This window comes from Myodes glareolus, chromosome 5, assembly GCF_982192425.1.
Source record: "Myodes glareolus chromosome 5, mMyoGla1.1, whole genome shotgun sequence".
NCBI classification, from domain to species: Eukaryota; Metazoa; Chordata; class Mammalia; order Rodentia; family Cricetidae; genus Myodes; species Myodes glareolus.
In genome coordinates this window covers 23417954-23443533 of record NC_142030.1, presented here as the reverse complement: position 1 = coordinate 23443533, position 25580 = coordinate 23417954, and the positions used below count along the sequence as shown (strand labels likewise).

Below are 25580 nucleotides of genomic sequence, written 5' to 3'. Positions count from 1 at the left end.
CTTTGAGACTAGGAAATCTCAGAATTCATATCTATTTCCCTCTGAACAGGCTCGGCTAGGTGTGAAAAGCAAATATTAAGTGAAAAAGAGTTTTCTCAGAATTGGGTGGAGGGTATGGGAAGCAGTATGAGCAGACGGGCATTGGGGTTTTCCAGGCATTGAAACCCTGGGGTTCGTCTGCCTGGGACTCCGCGATAAGCAGAGTTTCTGTCCAAAGTCCAGCTTGTGTCATTTGTTTTACAGTGTGGGGGTGGGATTAGAGGAAGCAGCTGCCTGGCAGGAAGTATGATGCCAGGTCCCTGGGTGAATTCTGTCCTGGCAGGAGTCACTGGCCTCTGCGATGGGGGAGGGGGACTGAACAGGTCAAACTGGAAAGTCTACAAGGAGAGGGCACGGGAGGGAACCGTGGAGTGAAAGCCCCCCTCCTCCCGCTGCCTTTATTGATCTTGCCGTCTTCAGAAGTTCGAGCCTGTTCTGTAGTAGGACTCACACAGCCTTCCTATCGCCCAGGTAGTCTGTACCCGATCACTTCAACCTCCAGAAAGTGTTTGTCCATTATGTCCAGAGCGTCTTCTGAAGTTCCTCTGCCCAGATGGGAAGGACTATGTTCTTAGAGAAAACCAGAGATTGGCTGGCTGACTTCCTTCCTTCCTTTTTAAAAATTAAACTAGTGGCATAAAAGCATCTTGAGGAATATTCTAATAGTTAACAGGATGTCTATGGCGAGAAAACAAAGGGCTTCCTATTAAAACAGTTGGAGGAAGTAGCTGTTCTGCTGTGGACTGGACCCTCACGTTAGAAACCGGGGTGTCTGTGGTGGGCTCTGTTCAGCGGAGCTTCAGGGAGGTTCAGGGACCATCTACAGCTGAGGACTGAAGTCAGCTTGTTTCTTTGTTTGCAAGAGCTGCAAGCATGATCCCCAACTTGGACATACAGGGTAATGGGGGGCGCGGTAGGAAGTTTTGGGATCAAAAGGCAGGAGGTGACTTTTGTGATAGATGTGGTGCCCTGTCAGCAATGCCAGCACGCTGAGCTGAGACAGGACTTGTAGATATCCTTTGACAGCGCCGTTGTATACAGTGTGCTCTGGTTATGCCCACACATGCCTCCTTTATCCCTTCACTCCTCCCCATCTCCTTCCCTGGACAAATCCCCTTCCCACTTACACATCTTTCCTATTACTCTTTTAAGGACTACATTTTTTAAATTTCATTTGTGTGTGTGTACGTGGAGATCAGGAACACCTTGTGTGAATTGGCTCTCCTACCGTGGAATTGAACTCTGGTTGTCAGGCTTGGTGGCGGGCATCTTTACTGGCTGAACCATCTCTTTGGCCCTCTGCTTGGTTTTTGTTTTTATTTTGTGATTCACTGAGTTTAACCAAGGCCTTGGGTGTGGTGCTATAAACTAGTGGCCCTTGCGTAACTCAGTTGTGGCTACACCACTGTAGACAGTGACTCCTCCCCAGTAGCTGTCAATTGCCAATTACTGGGTGAGCAGGAGGGACCCAGAAGCCCCTCTTCCAGCCCCGACTGAATCTCTAGGGCCCAGTCGTGCATGGGCAAGCACAGCTGCTTGGGAAATGAATGTGACAGCTGTGCCGTGCCCAGATGACAGCCTTTCGTAACCCTCCTCCACATCCTCCGGCTGTTACAACCTTTGAGAAACAATCTGTAAAATCCTATGTGTTTATTGTACTGTATATATGTATACGTGTGTCGTGTATAGAGTGTGTGGAGGTCAGAGGCCAACTGTTGGGAGTTGCTTTTCGCCTCCTGTCGTGTGGGACTTGGGGATTGAATTCAGGCTGTCAGGCTCTTACATTCTTTCCACTCCCCGGGGCATCTGTGATGCTCTCAGAGCCTTGGAGGGCTGATACAACTGTCCCACGTAGAGATAAACATTCAGTAATCATTTATTTCCAGCATCTTGATCGGTTCTAAGTCTTTAACCACCATCCGCAAAAAAGAAGCTTCTTTGTTTGACTAATATAAATATTTAGAAGGTGGTTGAGTAGCATGTCCACTTAGCAAAATAAAGCAATGGGACTCATGGCCCATGACCTATGACCTCCCCAGCCTGTACTTTGACCAGGTCCATGGTACTGTTCATAAATGCCCTCTTGTGGAGTAAGCCTCCGATCGACTCAGTATGTAGTTGGCTATTCCTCTTACAGTCATGCTGTTATTGCACAGTGGGCACGGTTTACATGACAGGTTGGTGTTATCGCTTGCAAGATCCACAACTGAGTAACAGAACCGTTGACTTTGCTTTCCAGTTGTCTAGATAGCACCTTCCAGCACTGTGAAGCCAACCAGCAGGGAGGAAGCTTCTAGCTCAGTTCCAGCTTGATTTCTCTATATCCTGCAAATAAAGTATATTGTATCTTTAACAGTAGAGTCTTACCATCTAGTTCTGGGTGTTGTATAGTATTACTTTTAACTATGTAAAGGTGTGTTGCTTTGGTTTATGCTTCATTTGTTTAATTATGTAAAGGTGTGTTGCTGTTTCACCTTGCCTGCCTAACGCGCCTGATTGATCTAATAAAAAGTTGAATGGCCAGTAGTTAGGCAGTAAAGGAATAGGTAGGGAGGAGAGAAGAGAACAAGAGGAGAGAATGAGAGAGAAAGAGAGGGTGATGTCTGGGGCCAGCCAGACACAGAAAAGACATACAGAATGAAAGAAAGGTAAAAAGCTCTGAGGCAAAATGTAGATGAAGAGAAACAGGTTAATATGAATTATAAGTTAGCAAGAAATGAGCATAAGGCCGAGTATTCATAACTAATAATAAATCTCCATGTCATGATTTGGGAGTTGGTTGGTGATCTGAAAGAAAGCTCATTATAGGTAGACATTAAGAGCAATGGGTAATACAATATCCTCTATGTTTTGGTACCTCTGGTACTGCCTGACCAACATTTATAAGGAAGTATCTTACACTTGGCACTGAGGAGATCGATTTTTCTTTCTTTCTTCTTTCCTTTTTTGTTTGGTTTTGGTTTTTTGAGACAAAGAGTTTCCCTGTGTTACAGTCTTGATTGTCTAGAACTTGATTTGTAGATCAGACTTGCCTTGAACTCATAGACATCCACCTGCCTTTGCCTCCTAAATGGTGGGATTAAAGGTGTGCATCACCACTACCTAGTAAGATTTCTGTTTAATAACCCATGGCTTCTGGGGTGGGCAGTATCCATCTTTGGAGTACCTCTGTTCAGTACTTCATGTATAAATAATTAATGTAATTCATGTATAAATATAAGTGTGTATGAACATATGTTTGGTCCCCACGGTGGCTAGAAGAGGGTATCCATCCCCTGTATCTGGAGATACCGTCAGTTGTGAGCCACCTGACTGGATGCTGGGTTCTCTTGAGGAGCAGTAATTTCTCCTAATAAGCCATCTCTCCAGCCCCTAAGCTTGCAGGTGTGTGTGTGGAGGGGGATGCCAAAGAAAGGGAAAGATTAAAATAAAAACCCTACTAAAGAGATAGAGACACGGTGGCTGTGCTGTTCCCTGTTTGTAATCACAGCACTAGGAGCCCTGAGAGGAGGATGGTGAGGATGGTGAGTTGGAGTCCTGTCTGGACTACAGAGTGACTCACTTTCAAAGCAGGAACAACAGAGTGTGACACCTGCAGCCAGACTTTCCTTCCGGCCACCAGGTCACAAATGGCAGCTCAGAGACTTCCTGGTCACCACGAAAGCTCAGCCTCAGCTTTGACTTGTCCATCTTGCTCTTCTAACTTAAATTAAGCATTTATATTAATAGAAATTCTGCCGCGTGGCCTTACCTCTCTTCCATCTTCTGTTTCTTTCTTTTTTTTTTTTTTATTTATTTATTATGTATACAATATTCTGTCTGTGTGTATGTCTGCAGGCCAGAAGAGGGCACCAGACCTCATTACAGATGGTTGTGAGCCACCATGCGGTTGCCGGGAATTGAACTCAGGACCTTTGGAAGAGCAGGCAATGCTCTTAACCACTGAGCCATCTCTCCAGCCCCCATCTTCTGTTTCTTCTCTGTGTCTGGCTGGTGACTTCATCTTTCTTCTTCTCAGAATTCCTTCTCTACTGAGAAGTCCCGCCTAAACTTCCTGCCTAGCTATTGGCCATTCAGCTTTTTATTACACTGATCACACCAATACATTTTCCCACAGTGTACAGATATTCCACATTTCCCCCTTTTTGTCTAAATAAAAAAGTTTTAACTCTTAACACAGGAAAGTTGTATACAGTCAGAACAGTTATCAGGTAAGAATTGCATTTACAATGTCCAGTCCACTGGCGTTTGGCTAATTTGGAGAAAGTAGTGTATTGTCTATCCATCATAGTGAGTCCAAAGTTTTTACCTAAACCACTTAGCATTGTATTACTAACATAAAAACATTTTCTTAGAAAAACAGTTTAAGCTTTTATAGCTCTCAACCTTATGCCATTTACATCTCTTTTGTGGATTTCTTTTCTGAATTTGGTAACAAGAAAACTGTAACTCTAACTAGTCTTCAACCCCATCAAAGACCCGAGAAGGATATAATATTACCTGAGTAAACAGGAAGGGCAGAACAAACAACTTCTAAAACTATAAAAACAACAAAGACAGCTGGCTGCCTGGACAGTGACCCAAGGTTCCTATATAATGTTGAAGCATCCATCTTTGACCTACAGGCTTAAAATATTTGACAGACTTCTATAAAGCAGGAATTTAGCTAGAATGACCATCCTACCTTGTCTTAACAAAGTTCGGTAATTGCCTTTTCTTGTCCTTATCCAGTTTGGAGAACATTCTGTCAGCATTTGAGGCAAGGGCAGTTTCTTGCCCAGATGGTTAGCTTTGCCACATTGAAAGCAAACTCCATATGGAAGTTATTCAATACCCATCATTCTTTATTGAAGTCAATTGGTATTTTCAGGAGCATACATGTCTCATTGTCATGAAAAGTCTTATGTTATTAAAACATCTTAAATGCCATATTCTGTAGGTCTCTGAAGAGTTTTAAGACCATCTATCTAGCTATAATATATCTCTTGCTGACCTTGAATACATATTTAACATGACTATAGGTTTTATTGTTACAGATGACTAACTACTAACCTGCATTTCTTAATTATCCTAAACAGTTTGTAATAATAGCCTTGAAGAACTAGAACTTTATAATCTATTACAATGAGCTGCACAGCACAACACCTTAAACAAGAGTAGAAACGTATACAGTATAACAAAAATAACCTTAAGTTTGTATCAGTTTGCAAAAATTCATGCTAATGTAAAATATTTGAGATTCATAGTTTTTTAAATTTAGAAGTAGATTAAATAATTACCCTTTTAGCCTATCATTTTTATACCTCCCCTTTTTAGAAAAATCCTTGAATCTAACCTTTTTTTGTTTAATATTTTTATCTATTTATTTTTTGATCATTATCAGTAACGACTTGTAACTAATCCCCCAGCCCCAAACAACAAAAAACATACATTGATGGACCAAAAACTACCCACTCCACCTCTTGGGTATGTGGGCATTGTGTTCTCTAGACTGTTTCCTGTTTTTTGGGGTGATGGCATCTTTAGGGGACCCTGAAAAAATTGGGATATTGGTCAAGTCCTGGGAGAGCTAGCTGTATCATTTGTTGTCCAGTGTGATGGGGAAGTGTAGAGCTTATCCATTTGGACTGCTTATCCAAAGTATAATATAAATATAAGTGATGAGGACCCTGTAACCAATAAGATTTATCATGTCTCATCTGGTCCCAGAGCTGTTCCCTTAAGGGATCGGCATATATGTTACCTGCTCTGTAGTCTTTCTTGACTTTTCCCCTCATATCTGTAAACCAAGATCCTCAGGAGGTCTCTTCTTGCCAAATCTGATCTTTATTAATTTTGAAGGAATACATGGCTTTTTGTTTCGTGTGTGTGTGTGTGTGTGTGTGTGTGTGTGTATGTGTATGAGGAAGCACAACCTTTCCTCCAGTGCAACACATTTCCCGGCTTCCATTCTGTTGCCAGGTTATCTCTAAACTGTATAGCCTGGATTGATTTAGCAGTCCCTTTCCTAATCCAGTGTCTCTCAGCAGCTGTCGTTCTCTGTTCATTAGCATCCACATAATTCAAAATTAACAAAACTCCATAATAAGATCCAAACTCCCTGTGTTATATTTCCCATTCTTACATGACTCATTTTTTTATATTACTTTACTCTCTTCAAAGTCTTTACTATTTTTTAGTTATTTAGTTTTATGACCGTCTATATCCATTTTCTTTTTCTTTTTTTTAAAGCACCTTTTAGAGCATATTGTACCTTTTTAGAGTTTGCGTGTTTATGCGTGTCTGTACCTGACTCTTTGAGCCTGCAGCCATACGCTTGCTGTGTGCTTGCTGTGTTCTCTAACTGTGAGAGACAAATCTTTTTTTTTTTTTTTGGTTTTTCGAGACAGGGTTTCTCTGTGGCTTTTGGAGCCTGTCCTGGAACTAGTTCTTGTAGACCAGGCTGGCCTCGAACTCACAGAGATCCGCCTGCCTCTGCCTCCCGAGTGCTGGGAGTGCGCCACCACCGCCCGGCTTGAGAGACAAATCTTAAACTGCTAGGTGGCCACAGAGAGGTGATGGTGGCTGACTCCACCCCCTTCGGGTCCATGAGAGCCTAGCCTCATGGTGGCTCTCCAGCTCCGGGCTACCTGGCTCTGAGTGGTATTTACCTGCTCTAGCTCTGGAATTTGTTGTGTCTGTCTGAAGCTGGAATTTGTACCCAGTGTCTACTGCTCAAGTGCTCAGCTGCACAGTAGGGCCTCTTAAAAGAACCATGCCTCCCTTCGAGCCTCCAATTTGAATGCCATATATACTTGGATTTCTCTTTGGACAGCCAACTCACAACAACATGGACACTTGCTGTGAATTATGAAAGCTTGACTTTAGCTTATGTTATTATAACTTAAATTAACCGATTTACATTAATTGACATTTTGTCACGTGGCATTACCTCTCTTCCTCCATCTTGCACCTCCTGTTTCCTCCCCATGTCCGACTGGTGACTCTGCTTTCCTTCTTCCCAGTGGTCTCTCTCTTTGCTGGGAAGTCCTGCCTAAACCTCCTGTCTGGCTATTGGCCATTCAGCTTTTTATTACACTAATTCAGCAATGCATGTTCATACAGTGTATAAATATCTCACATCAGGCCAGGCGGTGGTGGTGGTGCACGCCTTTAATCCCAGCACTTGGGAGGCAGAGGCAGGCGGATCTCTGTGAGTTTGAGGCCAGCCTGGTGTATAAGAGCTAGTTCCAGGACAGGTTCCAAAGCTACAGAGAAACCCTGTCTCAAAAAAAAAAAAGAAAAAAGAAAAAAAAATCCCACATCAGATACCTGCTTCATGGAAAAGTGGGATGGTATAGGACTATAGAGAAACATAATCACATGTATTCTATCTATAGCTAAATACTTCTAGGCTTCTATGAATTAATGTGATATATACAAATATATTAAAACTTAAAGTTAGGCTTGTTAGCACACGCCTTTCAGAACTTGGGAGGCATAGGCAAGTGGAGCTCTGTGAGTTCAAAGCCAGCCTAGTCAACAAAGTTAAGTTCCAGAACAGCCAGGACTACACAGAGAAACCCTGTCCTACCCCCCCCCCCAAAGATCTCTTGTATTATATGACTATGCTAATTTAATCTTTTGGGGGGGGGCATTTAGATTTTTTTTTTGTTTCCCATACCATATAACATTAAGTTACTTTAAGAAATTAATCTTTAGGGGGCTGGAGAGATGGCTCGGAGGTTAAGAGCATTGCCTGCTCTTCCAAAGGTCCTGAGTTCAATTCCCAGTAACCATATGGTGGCTCACAACCATCCGTAATGAGGTCTGGTGCCCACTTCTGGCATGCAGACATACACACAGACAGAATATTGTATACATAATAAATATTTAAAAAAAAAGAAAGAAATTAATCTTTAAATTTACCTTTAATTACTGGGGAAAAACCAGGGATAAAGGGACATTTGAACCAGACCTTGAAGAGTAGATGGGTTTTCTTTGCTTGACCAATGGAATTGGGCTACAGCATAGTAGTTTTGGAGCCTCAGAAATGGACAGACTTGGAAAGAGATGGCTCAGAGGTTAAGAACATTGACTGTGAGGCTGGAGAGATGGCTCAGAGGTTAAGAACACTGGCTATTCTTCCAGTTGAATTTACAGCAACCACATGGTGGCTCACAGCCATCTATAATCAGATCTGATGCCCTCTTCTGACCTCTGCAGGCACCAGGTACATATCTGGTACAGACATACATGCAGACAAAATACCCATGTACTTAAAATTTAAAATAATAATAATAATAAATAGATTTAAAACTGGAATGGTAGTTCAGTAATAGAGCCCTTCTCTTACCTGCATCAGGCCTTAGATTTGATTCAAAATACTGCCTAAATAAACACAAAAGAAAACAAGAGTTCCAGAAAGAATTGGAGAGGCTTATGACCCTTGCCTTATACAGGAACTGTTCTAAGCCTAAGTTTCCTCATCTGTAAAATGGGATGAGGGTCTGGGGAAGGTGGCTCAGTTGATAAGACACTTGCTGTGCAAGTGTTACCTGTATTCTCAGAACCCTTGTTAAAAGCAGGGCACAGTCAGGCCCGGCAGTGTGCTCCTTTAGTCCCAGTCCTCAGGAGTCCTGGGAGCTTGCTGTCTAGACAGTCTATTCAGTCGTTGAGCTCCGGGTTCTGGGAGATAAACTGTCTGAAAAAATAGGGTGGAGAGAGAGAGGAAGACACTGACTGTGGTCCCTGGTTTCCACGAGTTTGTGTATGGGCAGGCATCTCTCTCTCTCTTACACATACACACACACACACGACATCTCTGTTGTTACAGCCCCTTTGGATATCAGTATGGCTCTTTCTCAGAAAATTAGGAAACAACCTTCCTCAAGACCCAGCAATACCACTTTTGGGTATATACCGAAAGGATGCACAATCGTACTACAAGGACATGTGCTCAACTATGTTCATAGTAGCAGCACTGTTTGTAATAGCCAGAACCTGGAAACAATTTAAATGCCCCTCAAGAATGGATAAGGAAAATGTGGTACACTTACACAGTGGAGTATTACACAGCAGAAAAAAATTGATAACATTTTGAAATTTTCAGGTAAGTGGGTGGAGCTAGAAAACATATTGAATGAGGTAACCCTGACACAGAAAGACAATTATCATATGTACTCACTCATAAGTGGCTTTTAAACTTAAAGCAAAGAATCACAACCCCACAGAACATAGACAGCAATGAGGACCCTAAGAGAGACATACATGGATCTAATCTACATGGGAAGTAGAAAGAGACAAGATCTGCTGAGTAAATTGGGAGCATGCGGACTTTGGAAGAGGGTTGAAAGGGAGGGAGAGGCAGGGAGGGGAGCAGAGAAAAATGTATAGCTCAAGAAAATCAATTTGAAAAAAAAGACATTTCTGGTTTTCTTAAGTGTGTGCATAGGGAGGCATCTCTGTCCCCCCCCCACCTCTCACACACACACACACACACACACACACAAAGACAAAACAAAATGGGATGATAACAATAGTACTTGTCGGATTTTTGAGATGGGGATCTGTTGAGACAGGGTTTCTCTGTAGCCCTGGCTGCTGTCTGCATAACCCTGTTGTTCTGTAGATCAGGCTGGCCTTGAACTTACAGAGATCCACTTGCCTCTACCAGCCCTAGTGCTGGGATTAAAGGCATGTGCCACCATTCCTGGCTTGTTTTTTTTTGAGAATTTAATAAGAAAATAGCACTAGCATTAATGTGAAGATTCTGTGTTTCACTCTTGGCTATTATTTAGTGGTCATAGGACTCTGTCAACACTGAAGAGAACTTAGACTCTACCCTAGTCCTAAAACGTGCACGTGGGAGGAGATAACACTAGATAAATGGGACCATTTTGGAAAAGCCACTTACCACATTGTATTACTCAGATACACTGATTTTCAGTATTTACACAGTCAGTGTTACAGATTTATATAGTTGGCCTCTGATTCTTGTCTTCATTTCTGCATTTTAGTTTACCTAGGGTTAGTCTGGGTTTGAAAATATCAAAACAAAAATTCCGGAAACAGTACACGAATTTGGGGTGGATTTTGTTGTGGTGGTTATCGATAGAGTCTCGTGTGGTCAGGGTCGCCTTTGCCTCACTGTGTGGCTGATGGCTGATGCTTGTCTTGAGTGCCTCCTGCCTCCACCTCCCAAGTGCTAGGATTACAAGCATGTACCACCATGCCTAGCTATTAATATTTCATTACTTTTAAATAACTTTTATCACAGTGTATTGATTGCCATTATATTATGAATTACTGTTACTAATCTTTTATTATTTCTAATTTATGCATTAACTATCCAAAAGTTTTGGGTTTAGACTATCTTTGGTTTCATGTGAGGGCAGAACATGTTGGAATGCATCCCGAGGATAAGGAGTGGGGGTGGGGAGAGCACATTAATTAGCTAAGTATAAGCACCAGCTCTCTTGAAAAAAGTCTCTTAGGCTCAGCCTGGTGGCACGCACCTATAATGCTAGTTCTATAGAAACAGAAGCAGGATTGCCTAAGTTCAAGACCAGCATTCAAGATATACTTACTGATTTCGGACAAGCCAGGGGCTACATACTGAGACCATGTCTCCAAAACCTGGGGGCTGGGGGGAAGGGGAGTAAAAGAAATCATATCTCATATGAAAATATGTGGAGATGACTGACTTAGTTGTTAATATTTTGTGATTATTTTCTGTTCCCTTGGTCATCCCCCTGTACATGTCCTCCTGCCTTCCTGCTTTCTGTCCCCTGTCTCCAGGACATCTGTGCTGGTGTTCTTGTGCCCTGTTCCCCCCTTCCATAGCCTTCCCTGCAGCTCACATTTCTTCCTCGCCTGTTACCTCAGTTCACCTTTAACGTTTATTTGAACATTGTTCACTTTCTGATACAGTATACCGCTGATAACTGATATCGGATACTTCCCCTCTCTTTCTCTCCATCTCTCCTCTCTTGTTTTTCTCTCCTCTTTGTCTCCTTTTGCAGTGCTGGACATTAAACTCAGAACCCTGCGCAGCTCGGCAAGGGCCCTGCCGCTGGGCTGCACTCCCAGCCCCATGCCTTCTGGTTTCTGGCTCTGTGTTTGCCTCTCCTATTTATTTGGCTGTGTTTCTTCTTGTAGTTTATCTGATTTACCCCCTTTCCCTTCTTCTCTCGAGTTGTTTTGAGACAGGGTTCACTCAGTAGTCCATATTGGCCTCAGCTCACAGTTTCTGCCCAGGCTTCCCAAGTACTGACACTACAAGGGTGATTGCTTCTACCCATCTCCCCTTTCTTCTAGGTTATGATACTTCAGATATTATACCTGTTTATTAACGAAATGCAGAACATGGGCAGGAGAGATGATAGAGACTGCCAAATGGGGTCAGTCTGTGCTTGGGCTATTTTTATTATTTATAATTTTTAAACATTATTTATATAGATTGAAGCATGCTTTTAATCGTAGCACTCAGAAGCCCCAGGAGTCTGACCTCTATAAGTTCAAGGCAAGCCTCTTCTGCCTATTCTGTCTACATGGTGAGCAAGTTCAGGTCAGGCATGGCAAGACTCAAAAAGGGTGTGGGTATCACTTTATATATTAATCTTATATTTATATGTCTGTTCAGTTCAAATTGGTTTAAATTTGCTTTGGATGGCACCGTGTTTTGTTTTGTTTTGTTTCTCTTAAGGGTAAAAGTTTATATAGCCCAGACTTGCCTGTAACTATGTAGCTGAAGACAGCTGACCTTGAACTCCTGAGGCTCCTACCTCTATGCCCAAGTGCTAGGATTACAGGCATGTGCCAGCATGCTTGTTTTTTACGCCTGCCACTTCATTTCTTGTTTTCATTTGCAGAAGGAGGGGAAGTAAGTTTTAAGGGTTATCTTTCCAGAGGAGGTTCAGGCCAGCCGTGGAGCCGTGGTTATACTTGAGATTTTTTTCTGAAGAACAAAGGGCCTGCAAGATCGTTTAGTAGGTAAAGATGCTTGCAACTATGCCTGTCAATTTAAGTGTGGTTTCTGGGATCACGTAGTGGAAGGAGAGAAGACTCCCACTAGTGTTCTGCTGAGTCCACGCGGTCACACTGGCATGTATGTATTTGCGTGCACACACAAGTAAGTATACGTGGGAGGGGTGCAGGATATGGTATCACAGTAGTTGATTCAGCTTTGTGTACTAGGACCATATTATGTGAGTTGCAAATTTAGCTTTGCCACTCATTAGTTTTGTGACCTTGAACGAATTAATTTCTGTGCCCTGCTTACTCGTTAAAGACGAGAGCTATAATTGTACTTGTCTCATAGCATTAGTCTAAGAGTAAATGAATTATAAATCAATAAAGGCCTTGGAGTATCTGGCACATAGTAGATATTCAAAAAATGTTAGTGGTAGTTGTTGTATTAGCCAGTGGCTTTCTTGATTGTTCTCAGTGTCTACAATTCAGATATGATGAATTCACTGTGTAGAACAAGCTGGTTCTTTCTTTGTGTGGTATCCTCATACCTTCTTTTATCTATGTGGTATGCAGATGTGGGTGCACAGATAAACCAGGGGACCATTGTGTTAGTTTGCTAGGGCCACTGTAACAGACGCCACCGGCTGGGTAGCTTGTCCAAACTTTTCTCACAGTTCTGGATGCTGGAAGTCTAAGATGGATTACTGGCTGGATTAGTTCCCTGTGAGACCTCTCTCCTTGGCTGGCAGATGGCTCTCCCCCTTGCTGTCTGTTCACAGGCCACACACCCCAGGTGTGCCTCTGTGTGTATGCCACACACTCCAGGTGTACCTCTCTGTGTGTGCCTTTATTGTATGGAGACGAACTGGATTGGATTGAAACATCCAGTAGTAACCTCGTCTTAACACCATTGCCTCTTTAAAGGTCCTGTCTCCGAGTACATGCTGAGGTACTGGGAGTTGGGGCATAAGTATGAGATGTTGGGGGAATCAACACAGCCCATAACAACATAAACCGTTTTGGAGCTGACCTTGAAAGCAGTGGCCTGGCCGGCAGTTTCCTTTTCTGCTGACTTGAGTTTGTAAAAACTTTTGCTGCTGTTGCTGCTACTCTTGTGATCATGAGAATCATGGTGGTGTTGGGAATGGATTCACCTCTTCTATTTTTTTCCCCCAAATAGAACCCACTGTTGAAGGAGTAGGAAAGCAAACGCTCTCCTTTGCGGTTTGTTCTGTTGTTTTCTTGTCTTTCCCCAGTGAGGTGCAGGCTGGTTTCAGAGTTACCAAGTAGCTAAGGCTGGCCTTGAACTCCTTCCTTATCTGTTCACCACTACTCCCAAGTACTGGGGTTCCAAGTGTTTGCCAGTGTGACTGGCTTCCGGTTGATACAGAACCACAAATGATTGAGGGTGACCATGTGTTTTACTGGTACCAGCTTTACCTGAATGACCAAGTGGCTGTGTCTGACTCTGTTCTGAGTTCTTGGTGAATTTTCCAGCCCTCTCCTAACTCTCAGCCTTCCCTTCTCTTTCCATTGACTTGAGACAGTTGGTTACAGGGGTTTCTCCCACTTCTTGCTGTTTTAGACCCTGCATTAGAGGTTTTTCTGGCTCTTTTTCTACTTGTGGCTCTTTGTTCTTCCCCTGGAGGTCTTCAGGTACCAGTGTGCGCAGCCCAGATGCAGAAACCAGCCTCTTGCCATTGTGTGTGCAATACCTGCAGACTGGCTGCATCCCAGGTGCAGAAATAGCTCCATTTACAAAACAGTAAGCGGGAATTATGGGTAGAGAGATTAAATACTGTTTCCAGGCAATTGAATTTAAAAATCATTTTGTTAGCATGGTGTGGTGGAGCAGGCATGTAATCTCAAACATCCACTCGTAATCCTGGCACTTAACTCAAGCAGGGGCAAGATAATTTCCATAAATTAAAATCCAACCTGTTCTAGGCAGCCAATTCAAGGACAGTCTGGGCTACATAGTGAAATCCTATTTCAAAAAACCAAAATATCAGAATTAAGCCAAAACCCCCTTTGTTTTTAAAGTACAAAACTAAAAGAATTGGAGAGGTGGCTCAGGGATTAAAAGCACTTGTTCTTCTAGAGGACTGGGGTTCAGGTCCCAGTACCCTCATGATAGTTCATTACCACCCATAACACCAGTTGCAGGGTATCTAGCACCCTCTTCTGACTTCTGTCTAAGTTTTAGGACTTGAGAGAGGGTTTGGTAGTTAAGAGATGAGTTTGGTTCCTAGTACCAGCACTGAGAGGTTCACAATCACCTGTAACTCCAGGTCCAGGGGATCTGCTGCCCTCTTTGTGGACACCCACACACGTGCACGCACACATACACACACACAAATAAAATATTACAAACAAAAAAACAAGGCTAGGTTTTAGAAGCTGGGAGTGTAGTTCAGTTGGTAGAATGCTTGCCTAACATGCATGAAACCTTGGATTCAGTCCCCAGTGATGCATAAAACTATGGATGATGGAGTACTCCTGTAACCCCAGCATTCAGGAGGTGAAGGCAGAAGGAACAGAAATTGGCTAGCCTGGGTTACATGAGACCCTGTCCCAAATAAAACAAAAATACTAGTTTTAGTTTTCTCCCCCCAAAACTAAAGCTTAAAAATGAATTATGCTGGTATTAAAATATTGCAGAGAGATTAGATTTTGGAGGAAGTTTGTTTTTCTTCGTTTGGCCATACTGCCATCTGTCCTGCCCATTTAAAAACTGGACTTTGAAGATAAACCTCAACAAGTAGGTGTTAAAATCTGCTATGACCTAATTTGTTTGTGTTGTGTGTCACTCAGCAAATACCTGATACATAGTATCAGGCACTATGCTAGGGGTTGAGTAGTACTTAGAATAACAAATGAGACTTGGTTTCTGCTATCTGGGCATTTGCTGGAGAGAACATGGGAGTGTTTTTATATAATAGCACGTAATTTGATAAACACTTTAATGGTGTTTTTGCAGGGGCTAATTAATGAAAGTCCTGAAAAGAGACTTTAAGAGAACTGGGGTGTGGTGGGTCATTTCCCGGAAAAAGAAAATCACGGAAGAGATGGGTGCCAACCAGACAAAGAGGGGAAAGGGTGTTTTCCATAGCACAAGCGGCTTGAGCAAAGGCAGAGATTGGGAAACAGCTGGGAAGTGGTTTTGTGTTAACAGATCATCAGTTGCAACAGGAGAGTGGGTGAAAAATGGGGAGCTTATCACAGCTCAGATAGTGCTGGAATTTTCTTAGCTTGCTGAAAATTTGCATTTCGCCAAGCAGGCAGCTTGGAATCATCCAAAACAGGTCGCAGGATTGGATCTGCTTTTGAGCGGGTGGCTGTAGCGCTGCCTTGCAATTGGGCTGTGTTTGCTTTGAAACTCTGTTACCCCTCATTACTTTTAGTTTCCTCCCAGGGTTGGTTGGTTGGTTGGTTGGTTGGTTGGTTGGTTGGTTGGTTTTGTTTTTCGAGACAGGGTTTCTCTGTGTGTCTTTGTTTGCCTGGAACTCACTCCATAGACTAGTCTGTTCTTGAATGCCCAGAGGTCCACCTGCCTTTGCCTCCCGAATTTTTGTTTGCTTGTTTGTTTGTTTGTTTAGTTATTTTTTTCATTTTTTTTTTTGAGACAGGGTCTCTCAGACAGACAGACAGATGTGGAGTAGGGCATGTAGAATGAAAGATAGATAAAAAGCCTGAGGCAAAATGCAAATGAAGAGAAATAGGTTAAGTTACAAGAGCTAGTGGGACAAACATAAGGTGAAGCATTCGTAATTGATAATATGTTTCCTTGTCATGATTTGGGACCTGGCTGGCAGTCCAAGAAAGCCTGCTAAAACCGTCTCTGCGGATTGTTGCAGCATTTGTGTTCTTGCAACACTGCCTGGTCCATTCTAAGTGCTCAGTAACTGGGATCTTTGTACACTGTGAAGATACAGTGCTGTGATTGGTTTAATAAAGAGCTGAATAGCTAATAGCTAGGCGGGAAGTATGGGTGGGACTTGGGGACACCGGGGAGTAGGAGATGAATCTAGGTGCCTGAGAAACACCAGGAGACATAGAAGAAGCAGAATGGGAGGCACATAACAGAATGTAGATTAATAGAAATGGGTTAAGTTATAAGAGCTAGTTAAAAACAAGCCTAAACTAAGGCCGAGCTTTCATAATTAATAATAGGTCTCCATGTCATTATTTGGGACCCGGCTGGCAGGACAAGAGTCATTACAATGGGTTTTCAGTTTACAGACTCACAACTTGAGGAGGCCAAAAGGCTAATCTTTAACTTTGTGGCTTTGTGTTGTGAGTTTCAGTAAAGGAGGTGTATGTGGTGGTAACACATACCTGTAATCCCAGTACTGGGGAAACTGAGGCAGGGAGTGTTTGAGTTCAAAGCCAGCTTGGGCTACATAGTGAAACCATGTCTCTTTCGCACACAAAAACAAACAAAATAAGTGAAACTGAGCAGAAGAGATGATCCAGAGGTTAAGAGCACTGACTGCTCTTCCAGAGGACCTGGTTTTGATTCCCAGCATTCACATGGCAGTTCATAAACTATTTCTAAGGCTAGTTTAGAGACTCTGACTCCTTTCTGACCTGTCTGGGCGCAGCACACACATGGTATACAGATGTTCATGCAGACAAAACACTCATCTATATAAAAAAAATAAAATCACCAGAAAATACTATTTTTTTTGGTTTGTTTTGAGGAGGGTTTTTTTTAATTTATATATTTGTTTGTTTGTTTTTTTCTAGACAGGGTTTCTCTGGATCCTGTCTTGGAACTCACCCTGTAGATCAGTCTAGCATTGAATTCACAGAGATTTGCCTGCCTCTGCCTCCCTCCAGGTTAACGGCTGGCACCACCACCGCCCAGCCCTAAAAATAGTTTTTTTTTTTTTTAAGTAAATGAAAGTAAGAAGGGGATTCCCTCCCGAGGCAGTTAAAGTGACAAGGGGGATGATTTGGTTGGGGGGGGTATAAGCCTTCCTCATGTAGTACTTACTGCTTAATTTAAATGTCCCGTTGGGCTACAGTAGCCTGCCTGGGCACACAGTCAAGTAGGGAACAGAGCTGGGATTTGCACAAAGTTGTACATAGGTCGTCTGGTTCCAAAAGCGTGCAAAGGAATGAGAGGGTAATGTGAGCCTGATTGGTTGCCATGTCTTTGGTGGCTGGATAGGAAGAGCATGGTGCAGAGGCTGGATTTGAATCACGAAGGACATAGGCAGGCACCGTGGATGTTAATTATTAGTTAATTAGTCTTTATTTTTAAATTGAAAATTTTCATTTCGTGTGTGTGTGTGTGTATGTCTGTGTGTGTGCGTGCACATACACATAAGTGTGGAGGGAGGTAAGAGGAACTGGTTTTCCATTTTTGTGGACCGGGGAAGCGATCTCAGGACATCAGGTCTGGTGAGAAGTGACCACACCCACTTGAGCCATCTCACCTCCTCACAGTAGACTTTTGAGTCTTGGTGCAGGTGGGTCTTAGCCAACAGGCATTTGCAGTGGAGAGGGTGGATAGACATTGAGATACGGGTTCCTGTGTTTTTACAGAACACGAAATACGTCGTGTCCATCACGATTCTCAAGAGGGGACTGTGCCTGGAGCCCAGAGTTTTTATGTGTGTCTGTGACATAATCCCTGGATGTCTTTTTGATCTCAGTTTCAAAGGGCTCAGAAAACAGTTTTAGGGACTGGGGAGATGACCCAACGGGTAAACCTGACCAGAGTTCAGTGGCCAGAACCCATGTAAAAAGTCAGATTTGGCCAGCTGGCCTGGACAGCACAGCACGGTGGCAGAGAGGAGAGACATGGTCTGCAAGGTGGAAGAGAGAAGTGATTTCCGAAATGTTGTTTATTGATCGCGCATTTTACCTCAGCATGGGCATCCACATTCCCGATTAATCAATTAGTTGATTAATTAAAAACTTTATTCGACATCAGAAGTGACTGTGGAATAACTAACCATCATACACGTTGTGGCTTGTGCGCGCACGTGCGCATATGAATTTTAGATTGTTTTTCGGTTTAATTAGATGCTTGCTCATGATTTGGGTGGTGTCATAGGTTGGGTTCTTGGGAAACTGACTCTGAGATATCAATTATCATACAAGACACTTTAGTAGGGTGTGTCCTTGAGATTCACCCCTGTGGAGAGGAGGGGAAGTCTGCAGGATTGGGTGGAGAGAGGGACTGAGGTGCACTGACATCTCCGCCTACTCTTCAGGGAACTTCCAGAGAGCTGGGAAGTACCCTCCTGTCATTGTCAAATAATGGCTTCTGGCTGCCCTTACCCCTGGTAGAAAGCAGGTCCTGGGGCAGGGCGGTGTTCTGTAGCTGTGAGCCTGTGGGCTGCCTTTTGGCAGCATTGCTAGGACAGTGAGTTCTTCATTCCTAGTGAGGTATCTGGTTCAAACATCACAGTGTGTGTACATCACAGAAGGCAAATTGCAAAGCTTCGGAGCCTTTGTAGAACAAGGTTCCCAGCATTCAGGCCGCGATGATTTGTGAGCCACCAGACCTGGCCTGGAACTCACTGTGTAGACCAGGCTGGCCTTGAACTTGCATTTAGTTTTCTTGTCTTTGCCTCTTCTTTTTGATTATTTTTTGTTTGGTTGGTTTTTGGATTTGTTTTTGTAATATTTATTTATTTATTTAATTTATTTATTTTGGTTTCTCAAGATGGGGTTTCGCTGTGTAGCTTTGGTGCCTGTCCTGGAACTCACTTTGTAGACCAGGCTGGCTTCAAACTCACAGAGCTCTGCCTGCCTCTGCTTCCGAGTACTGGGATTAAAGCCGTGTGCCACCATCTCCCGGCTGTCTTTGCCTCTCAAGTGGTGGGTTTATAGATACATTAAATTCTTTAAGATTTAGATCTAATCTACATGAGAAGTAGAAGGTAGAAAAAGACAAGATCTCCTGAGTAAATTGGGAGCATGGGGACCTTGGGGGAAGGTTGAATTGGGGAGGGGGAGAGGCAGGGAGGAGAGCAGAGAAAAATGTAGAGCTCAATGAATATCAGTAAAATAAATAAACAAAACAAAATAATTTAAGATTTATTATTTGTGTGTGCGCTTGTGTGGCGATGTCAGAGGACAACTGGAGTTGGTTCTCTCCTTTGACCTTGGTGTAGGTTCTGGGGACCAAACTCTGGTGGCGATGCTTATCTCATCAAGTGGGAAAAGCCTTTAACCACTGAGCTTTTAATTGTATCCCCAGGAAGATTTTCCAGTTTCATGAGGGCTATTTGATTTAGTTTCTAGATCTGTTGTTACACTTGAGTATGAATTCAACGTTAAAACTATAATGAGCCAGGCGGTGGTGGTGCACACCTGCAATCCCAGCACGAGGGAGGTAGAGGCAGGTGGATCTTTGTGAATTGAAGGCCAGTACAGCCAGAATTGTTATACAGAAAAATCCTTCTCAAAAAAATAAAAAGTCCATAATGAAAAATATGCGAAGTGATAGTATTAGAAATAACTTATAGATCAACGTATTGACTTTTTAAGAGTAGCATCTGAGGGCTGGAGAAATGGCTTGGAGCCCTTGCTGCTCTTGCAGAGGACCCAGGTTCAATTCCCAGCAACCTTCTTGGCAGGTCACAGCTGTCTGTAACTCTAGTTCCAGGGGATCTGATACCTTCTGACTTCCTGGCGCAGTACATACATGCAGGCAAAGCATTTATGTATCTGGGATGTCAGTTTATTAGGGAGTGCTCTCGGGATCCACACTTGTGGAAAGGAGAAGGGTACGTGGTCTGGCAGAGGGAGGGTTGCCTACTGTACTGGGAGATTTGAAACAGGAATCTTTCAGGGATTCCCCAGATCTGGAGTTGGGAATCCCAGCATTTGGGACGTAAGGACAGGATGATTAAGATGCTCCAGGCCAGTCTGGTTTACAGTGCGGTCCTTTCTCAAAAACAAAACCCAACCAGAGTAGTATCTGGACTGATTGTGTCTGATTGAAATCAGTGCATATAAAGATACTCCGTAGGCCTTCCTGGGGGTGTGACTTGGCAGTAAAGCGCATGCCTGTGATGTACAAGGCCCTGTCTTTGATCCCCAGTACTGCAGAAACAAAGTACTTTTTAAACAGTGATGCCGGAGGGGGGGGGGGGACGACAACAGGACTCTGGGGACCGTCTAGTGCGAACTCTTACATTTCAGTTAAGGAGTGAGACCTCAGAGTCAAGACTATTGAGTTCTGTCGATACATAAATAAAGGAAGGCGTCCTTGAGTGTGGTAGCTGTGCCTGTCTTTCTGCCTTTATCTAAGGACTCTGACTTAGAACTACAAATAAGCACATTCTTTGTAGATTTGGACTTTGAACGCACAGAGGAGGGTGTGTGTCCACAGTCCTCTGTCACCAGCTTGAGGACTTTACTGTCACCTCTGATGGTTCCCCTACTCCCGCGTCACTATTTCATTAGCGTCCTCATATCTCTGCTCCAGCCCACGCTACCTCTTTCTCCATTTGGCAAGTATGTGACTCCAGTGAGGTGACCTGAGCTCAGTTCTAGTCCTCGCTGGGTGTCACAGCCAGCTGTGTGTTCTTGTGCTCCTGGCTTTACTTGTGGGCCCTGTTGCTCATGTAAAATTCCCGTACTAACCCTTGTCCTGTGCTGTGTCCTGCTTGTTTCAAGGTTCAAACAATGTAACATCTCCGAACCCCTTTGGAAAGGGCTAATAATGTTCTCCAAATGTCAAGTGGTGGTTTTATCCTTATTACCCACCCTTCCTTCCCCTGCCTGACTTGCCTCCAGCTTGCTGGCTTTCTTTCAGGATTGTTTTGACAAGTGACGACAACATTTGGTGGAGCTTTCTCTGAACCATGAAATGTCATTCTGCAAGCTCCCTTTCGACCAGTAGGAATGTCGTTAGAGTATTGGGAGCCATAGAGGAAGCTAGAAATAAGGAGAAGTTGTGTTTGAAAGAAAAGTTTTTATTTTATTTTATTTTATTTTATATTTTTTTTGTCTATTGATAAAAGTAGTACCGGCCTGCCCGCTGTTGTAACAGAACACATTGAATGTGTTTAGGATACTGGTCAGCTTGACTCTCCCTTTTTACCTCAAGCTCCCAGCCTCATTGCCTAGCTCTGTTCCTTCTTCTCTGTGGAAGCTCTTGTCTCCTGATGGGGTCCCTCTTTTTTCTTCTCAGGCTCTGTGGTACAAGGCAAGGGATCAGTGTACAGTTCTCAGCCTGATGTCCGAATTGCCGAGAATAGCCGTGAGTGGGGCAGAGCTATGAGGTCATCGGGGTGGGGGTTGGGAGGACGTAGCTTGTGGTTTGGGGCTGCTTCTTTCTCGCTCTCACTTTGGTCCTGTCTGTAGCTGCCACGCTGTCCTGTACCTACTCTGGCTTCTCCTCTCCCCGAGTGGAATGGAAGTTCGTCCAAGGCGACACTACCACGCTTGTGTGCTATAACAGCCAGATCACAGGTAAATTGTCCCACTTGCCAAGACTGCAGGGTCATTGGTACTGGCCAGCCTGGGTTCCTGGGGTGGGACATACCCGGAGCTCTGAGTATTTCCCTTTAGCGGAGAATGAAGGACATGCCTTGGGTCTACCTTCTTCTTTTCTTTGCTGTCCGGTTTACTCTGTCTCTTCTGCTCCTGTCTCCTGGTAGCTTCCTATGCAGGCCGTGTTACCTTCTCGTCCAATGGCATCACATTCAATTCTGTGACCCGGAAAGACACCGGAGAGTATACGTGTATGGTCTCTGAGGACGGTGGCCAGAACTATGGGGAGGTCAACGTCCACCTCACCGTGCTCGGTATGTACTGTATAACTTCGTGTAGGCTTAAAGCCAATTTCTTCCATAAACCTCATAGTAGACTGACTGCTAAGTTTTAGGCCTTGCAGATGGGGAGACTATAGAGAGGGTGAGTGCCCCTCCCTTCCCCCACCCCGTTTGATGGGAACTCGGGGCATACAGGTGGCGTCTCTAGCTGATGGGTTGAGAGTGACCCCCTGGTTTGTTACCTACACTTATATAACCCTATTGCCCTTGCATTCAGAACCTTTTTCTTTTCTCCCTCCCTAGTGCCTCCATCCAAGCCAACGGTCAATATCCCCTCCTCTGTCACCATTGGGAACAGGGCAGTGTTGACCTGCTCAGAACAAGATGGTTCCCCGCCTTCTGAGTATTCCTGGTTCAAGGATGGGATAGACATGCTTACAGATGCCAAGAAAACCCGTGCCTTCGTCAATTCTTCATACACCGTTGATCCAAAGACAGGGGACCTGGTATGAAATGGGAGAGGTGAAAAGTAGGGGGGCAGCCGTCGAACCCCTGAGAGTGGGAAGGAAGAGACATCAGGGCTAACAGCGTCAGAGACTAATAGGATAGATGCTTGATTTATTCGAGCAAGAAGCCAGTGTACTCTCTTCTCTCTAGGTCTTTGATCCTGTGACAGCCTTTGATACTGGCGAATACTACTGTCAAGCCCAAAATGGCTTTGGGACAGCCACGAGGTCAGAGGCTGTACGCATGGATGCTGGTGAGTAAGAAGGTGACTGTGGCCTGAGGTTAGAGCTGGGATATGGTCAGAGGCCAGTTTTCATGTGGTTATTGACAGATTTGTCGGCACACAGTTGTCTGTCAGGGCACCTAACCTCTTATTTGTGTCTCACAGTGGAGCTGAATGTGGGGGGCATCGTGGCCGCTGTCCTGGTAACACTGATTCTCCTTGGAGTCTTGATTTTTGGCGTCTGGTTTGCCTACAGCCGAGGATACTTTGAAAGTAAGTATCCTCCCCTTCCCCCATTTGTGATAGCCCAGGCTGGCCTGAGACTTTGCCCTCCAACTCAGTGATTCTCCTACCTCAGCATCTAAGTGCTGAACATAGTAGCAAGTGCTACTGTACTCAGCTGGTTGTTCTTTTGTCTTTGCATGGTTTGTGGGTAGCATCTGAGTATGGACCCTGATACCATGCTCCTTGTGCTGGTACTATCTGCCCAGGGAGCATTTATAAGTTGATTTAGCTCCTATCAAAAACCACACACTACTTCCCGCTAATGCCCTTCCCATACTGCATTCTGTTCTGATAGTAATCATGGTCCCTCTTTCTCTTTTTTCTTTTTCAGGAACAAAGAAAGGGTGAGCGTGGTGCTGTCCCAGGGTTCTCTGGTTAAAGCATGGGCGTGTGGTTTGGAGCTGAGCTGAGTCCCAGGAGTGGGGTGGAGAGCGAGGTGGAGGGAGCCTTTTCAGAGGGAATGACAGCTGCACCTTGCACTCGGTTTCTCTGCAAAGGTTTACCTTCTGACTCCCCCCTCCCCCGCATCCTGGCGAGGATACATTGTTACTAGGGTCTGAGTCTCTCCGATTTCTGGTTTTCCCTTAGGACCACACCAAGTAAAAAGGTGATCTACAGTCAGCCCAGTACTCGAAGCGAGGTGAGTGTGCCTGGCCTGAGGAGGGGAGGCCTGAAGTGAAGTGTCATGGCCTGCTTGTGTGTTGATGAGCAAAATGAGACTGGTGTTGACTGACGTTTTATTTCCGTAGGGGGAGTTCAAACAGACCTCGTCATTCCTGGTGTGACCTCTTGCGGCTCATCTGTCTCTTCTCCACTTGTCTTACTCAGGTGCTACAGGTTCCAGCCCCTGCTGGCTGTAGCTGCACAGGATGCCTTCAGTGTCTTCTAGGTCTCTCAGGACCCCTTGCTTTTATTTTAGCTAGGATACGGTTTTAATAACGTTGGCTATTTCTCCCTCCTCTTTCCTGCCCACCACGGCCTGAGACTAGTTACAAAGTCTCATTCCCTGTTCTTATGTGGAATTGACAAGAGTCCTAGATTAGGCAGCAAAAATGACTGGACTGACAGGAACCTGAAACCAGTACCTGGCTGTAATGGCCTTTGAATAAGAACTTTAAGCCTAATTCCCCAGTTTTCTCTTCTCTTGATGAGGATGGGTGCCAGCTGCTCTAGAGTGGGAATTGGAGAAAAGAGGGACTGAAGCATTTGGTGGTGACCTCAGCTCTTTGGTCTCTGGAGCCTTCTGTCTCCACAAAATGTGCCACTGGGATTCTTCTCCTGGATACAAGCAAATTGCCACCACGTCCGTATGAGGTGGGAGAACTCAGCAATCTCCCAAGAGGCTTGGAGTAAGAAAGATTTAAACTACTGATCTAAAGAAGAGGCTGGGACTCGTAGCCGTCAGTCACTCTTCCCTTGGCTGCAACAACTGCACAGACCCTTGTAAGATGTGTGTGAATTCTGGAGATGTGTGCATTATAGTCTTGCCTCTTTGGACTGTGCGTGTGTGTGTGTGTGTGTGTGTGTGTGAGAGAGAGAGAGAGAGAGAGAGAGAGAATTTGGCAAGGTTGTGTTTCTGTGTGTTTATATTAGACAGATGTTGGAAATAAAAATTTGGTTTGTCAAACTCGTTTTTGTTGAAGTAAGGGAAGGAGATCTTTAAGGGACTCTGGGCTTCTTTGTGTGAACAGGAAAATACGTGAAAGTTCTGCTTCCGAGCATCCTGTGGCTGGCCCTCAGGACTGTTTTCTTAGCTCAAGGCAATACTTCAGGAAGTCAGAACTCCGTCCCACAGCCTCCTACTGCTGCGCGAAGCTGGAGCTGGGCTGGCGGGAAGTGGGTGGGTTCTCCTTAGCCATTTAGGCTAGTAAGGGAAGAAAGCGCCCGTGCACTGTCCAGCCTGCTGTGCATAATGGACCAAGGCTTCTAAGGGGGCATTCTTTGATCATTTTAAGAACTGCTTTAATGTTTGAGACAGCAGAAATGACAAGATAGCTCTGATGGTCGTTGCTTTCTTCCATGTGGGCCCCTTTCAGCCTTTGGAAATTAAACACTCGCCCAAGAGTCTTCCACCTATAAAGCGTTTTCCAAAGGAAATTAAATCCAATTGAACAATAAAAGAAAAATTTGAAACAGTTCAGTAAAGATAAGACCTTTTTAAGTATGTTTCAATTTGTTGTCATGGTTGGGGGATGGGGTGGGGGGACGGTAGGGGATGGGGTGGGGGAGGGTAAGGGTAGATTAAAGGGCCCAAGGTCCTTTGCCCCTTGAGATAAATAATTCCTTCAGGGGCTTCTGATAAGTATGAATCAATTTACAGTCTGGGAGTTTTCCTCTCCAGGTTACAGCAGCCCTTGGAAATGCCATGTCTACTTTTATTTTCCAATGTCAAAACTAATTTTTGTAATAAATGTTTATTTTTCACATCGATTTTGTTTAAATCCTGAAGCTCTGCAGTAAGAGAATTGGGACCCCTGGACTGGAGTACTAGCTAATAAGCTAGTGAAGTGCTTGCCTGGCATGCCCGAAGCCCTTGGCTGGACCCCCAGCACTGCCTACAGTCAGTCAGGTGTGATTGTGCACAGCTGTGGTCCGAGCCTTTGAGAAGCAGAGGCTGGAGGATAGCAAGTTCAAAGCGGGAGGATCACAAGTTTGAGGTCACCCTCAGCTAAATAGCAAGTTTGAGGCCAGCCAGGGCTCTCTGAGATCTTTTCTCAAGACAAAAAACAACAAACAAACAAAAAACTGAAAATGAGAGACAGGTGAAATTAAGGGAAAAAAATAATTGGGACTTCAAAAGTGACTTGAACATCTAAAATTTTCCTGGTGGT

The 25580-nt window shown here is 44.2% G+C and overlaps 1 protein-coding gene across 1 annotated transcript in view; it reads left to right on the top strand.

The window, feature by feature from the left end:
- Positions 1-24899, top strand: part of F11r (F11 receptor) — a 28530-nt gene extending 3631 nt beyond the window's left edge. Inside the window, exons 2-10 of the mRNA XM_048451987.3 lie at positions 21152-21220; positions 21325-21432; positions 21621-21767; positions 22038-22240; positions 22392-22494; positions 22630-22737; positions 23081-23093; positions 23338-23389; positions 23499-24899. Coding sequence (XP_048307944.2) covers positions 21152-21220; positions 21325-21432; positions 21621-21767; positions 22038-22240; positions 22392-22494; positions 22630-22737; positions 23081-23093; positions 23338-23389; positions 23499-23534 — 839 coding nt within the window. The 3' untranslated portion in view covers positions 23535-24899. The remainder of the gene's footprint in view (positions 1-21151; positions 21221-21324; positions 21433-21620; positions 21768-22037; positions 22241-22391; positions 22495-22629; positions 22738-23080; positions 23094-23337; positions 23390-23498) is intronic.
- Positions 24900-25580: the final 681 nt, after the last annotated feature.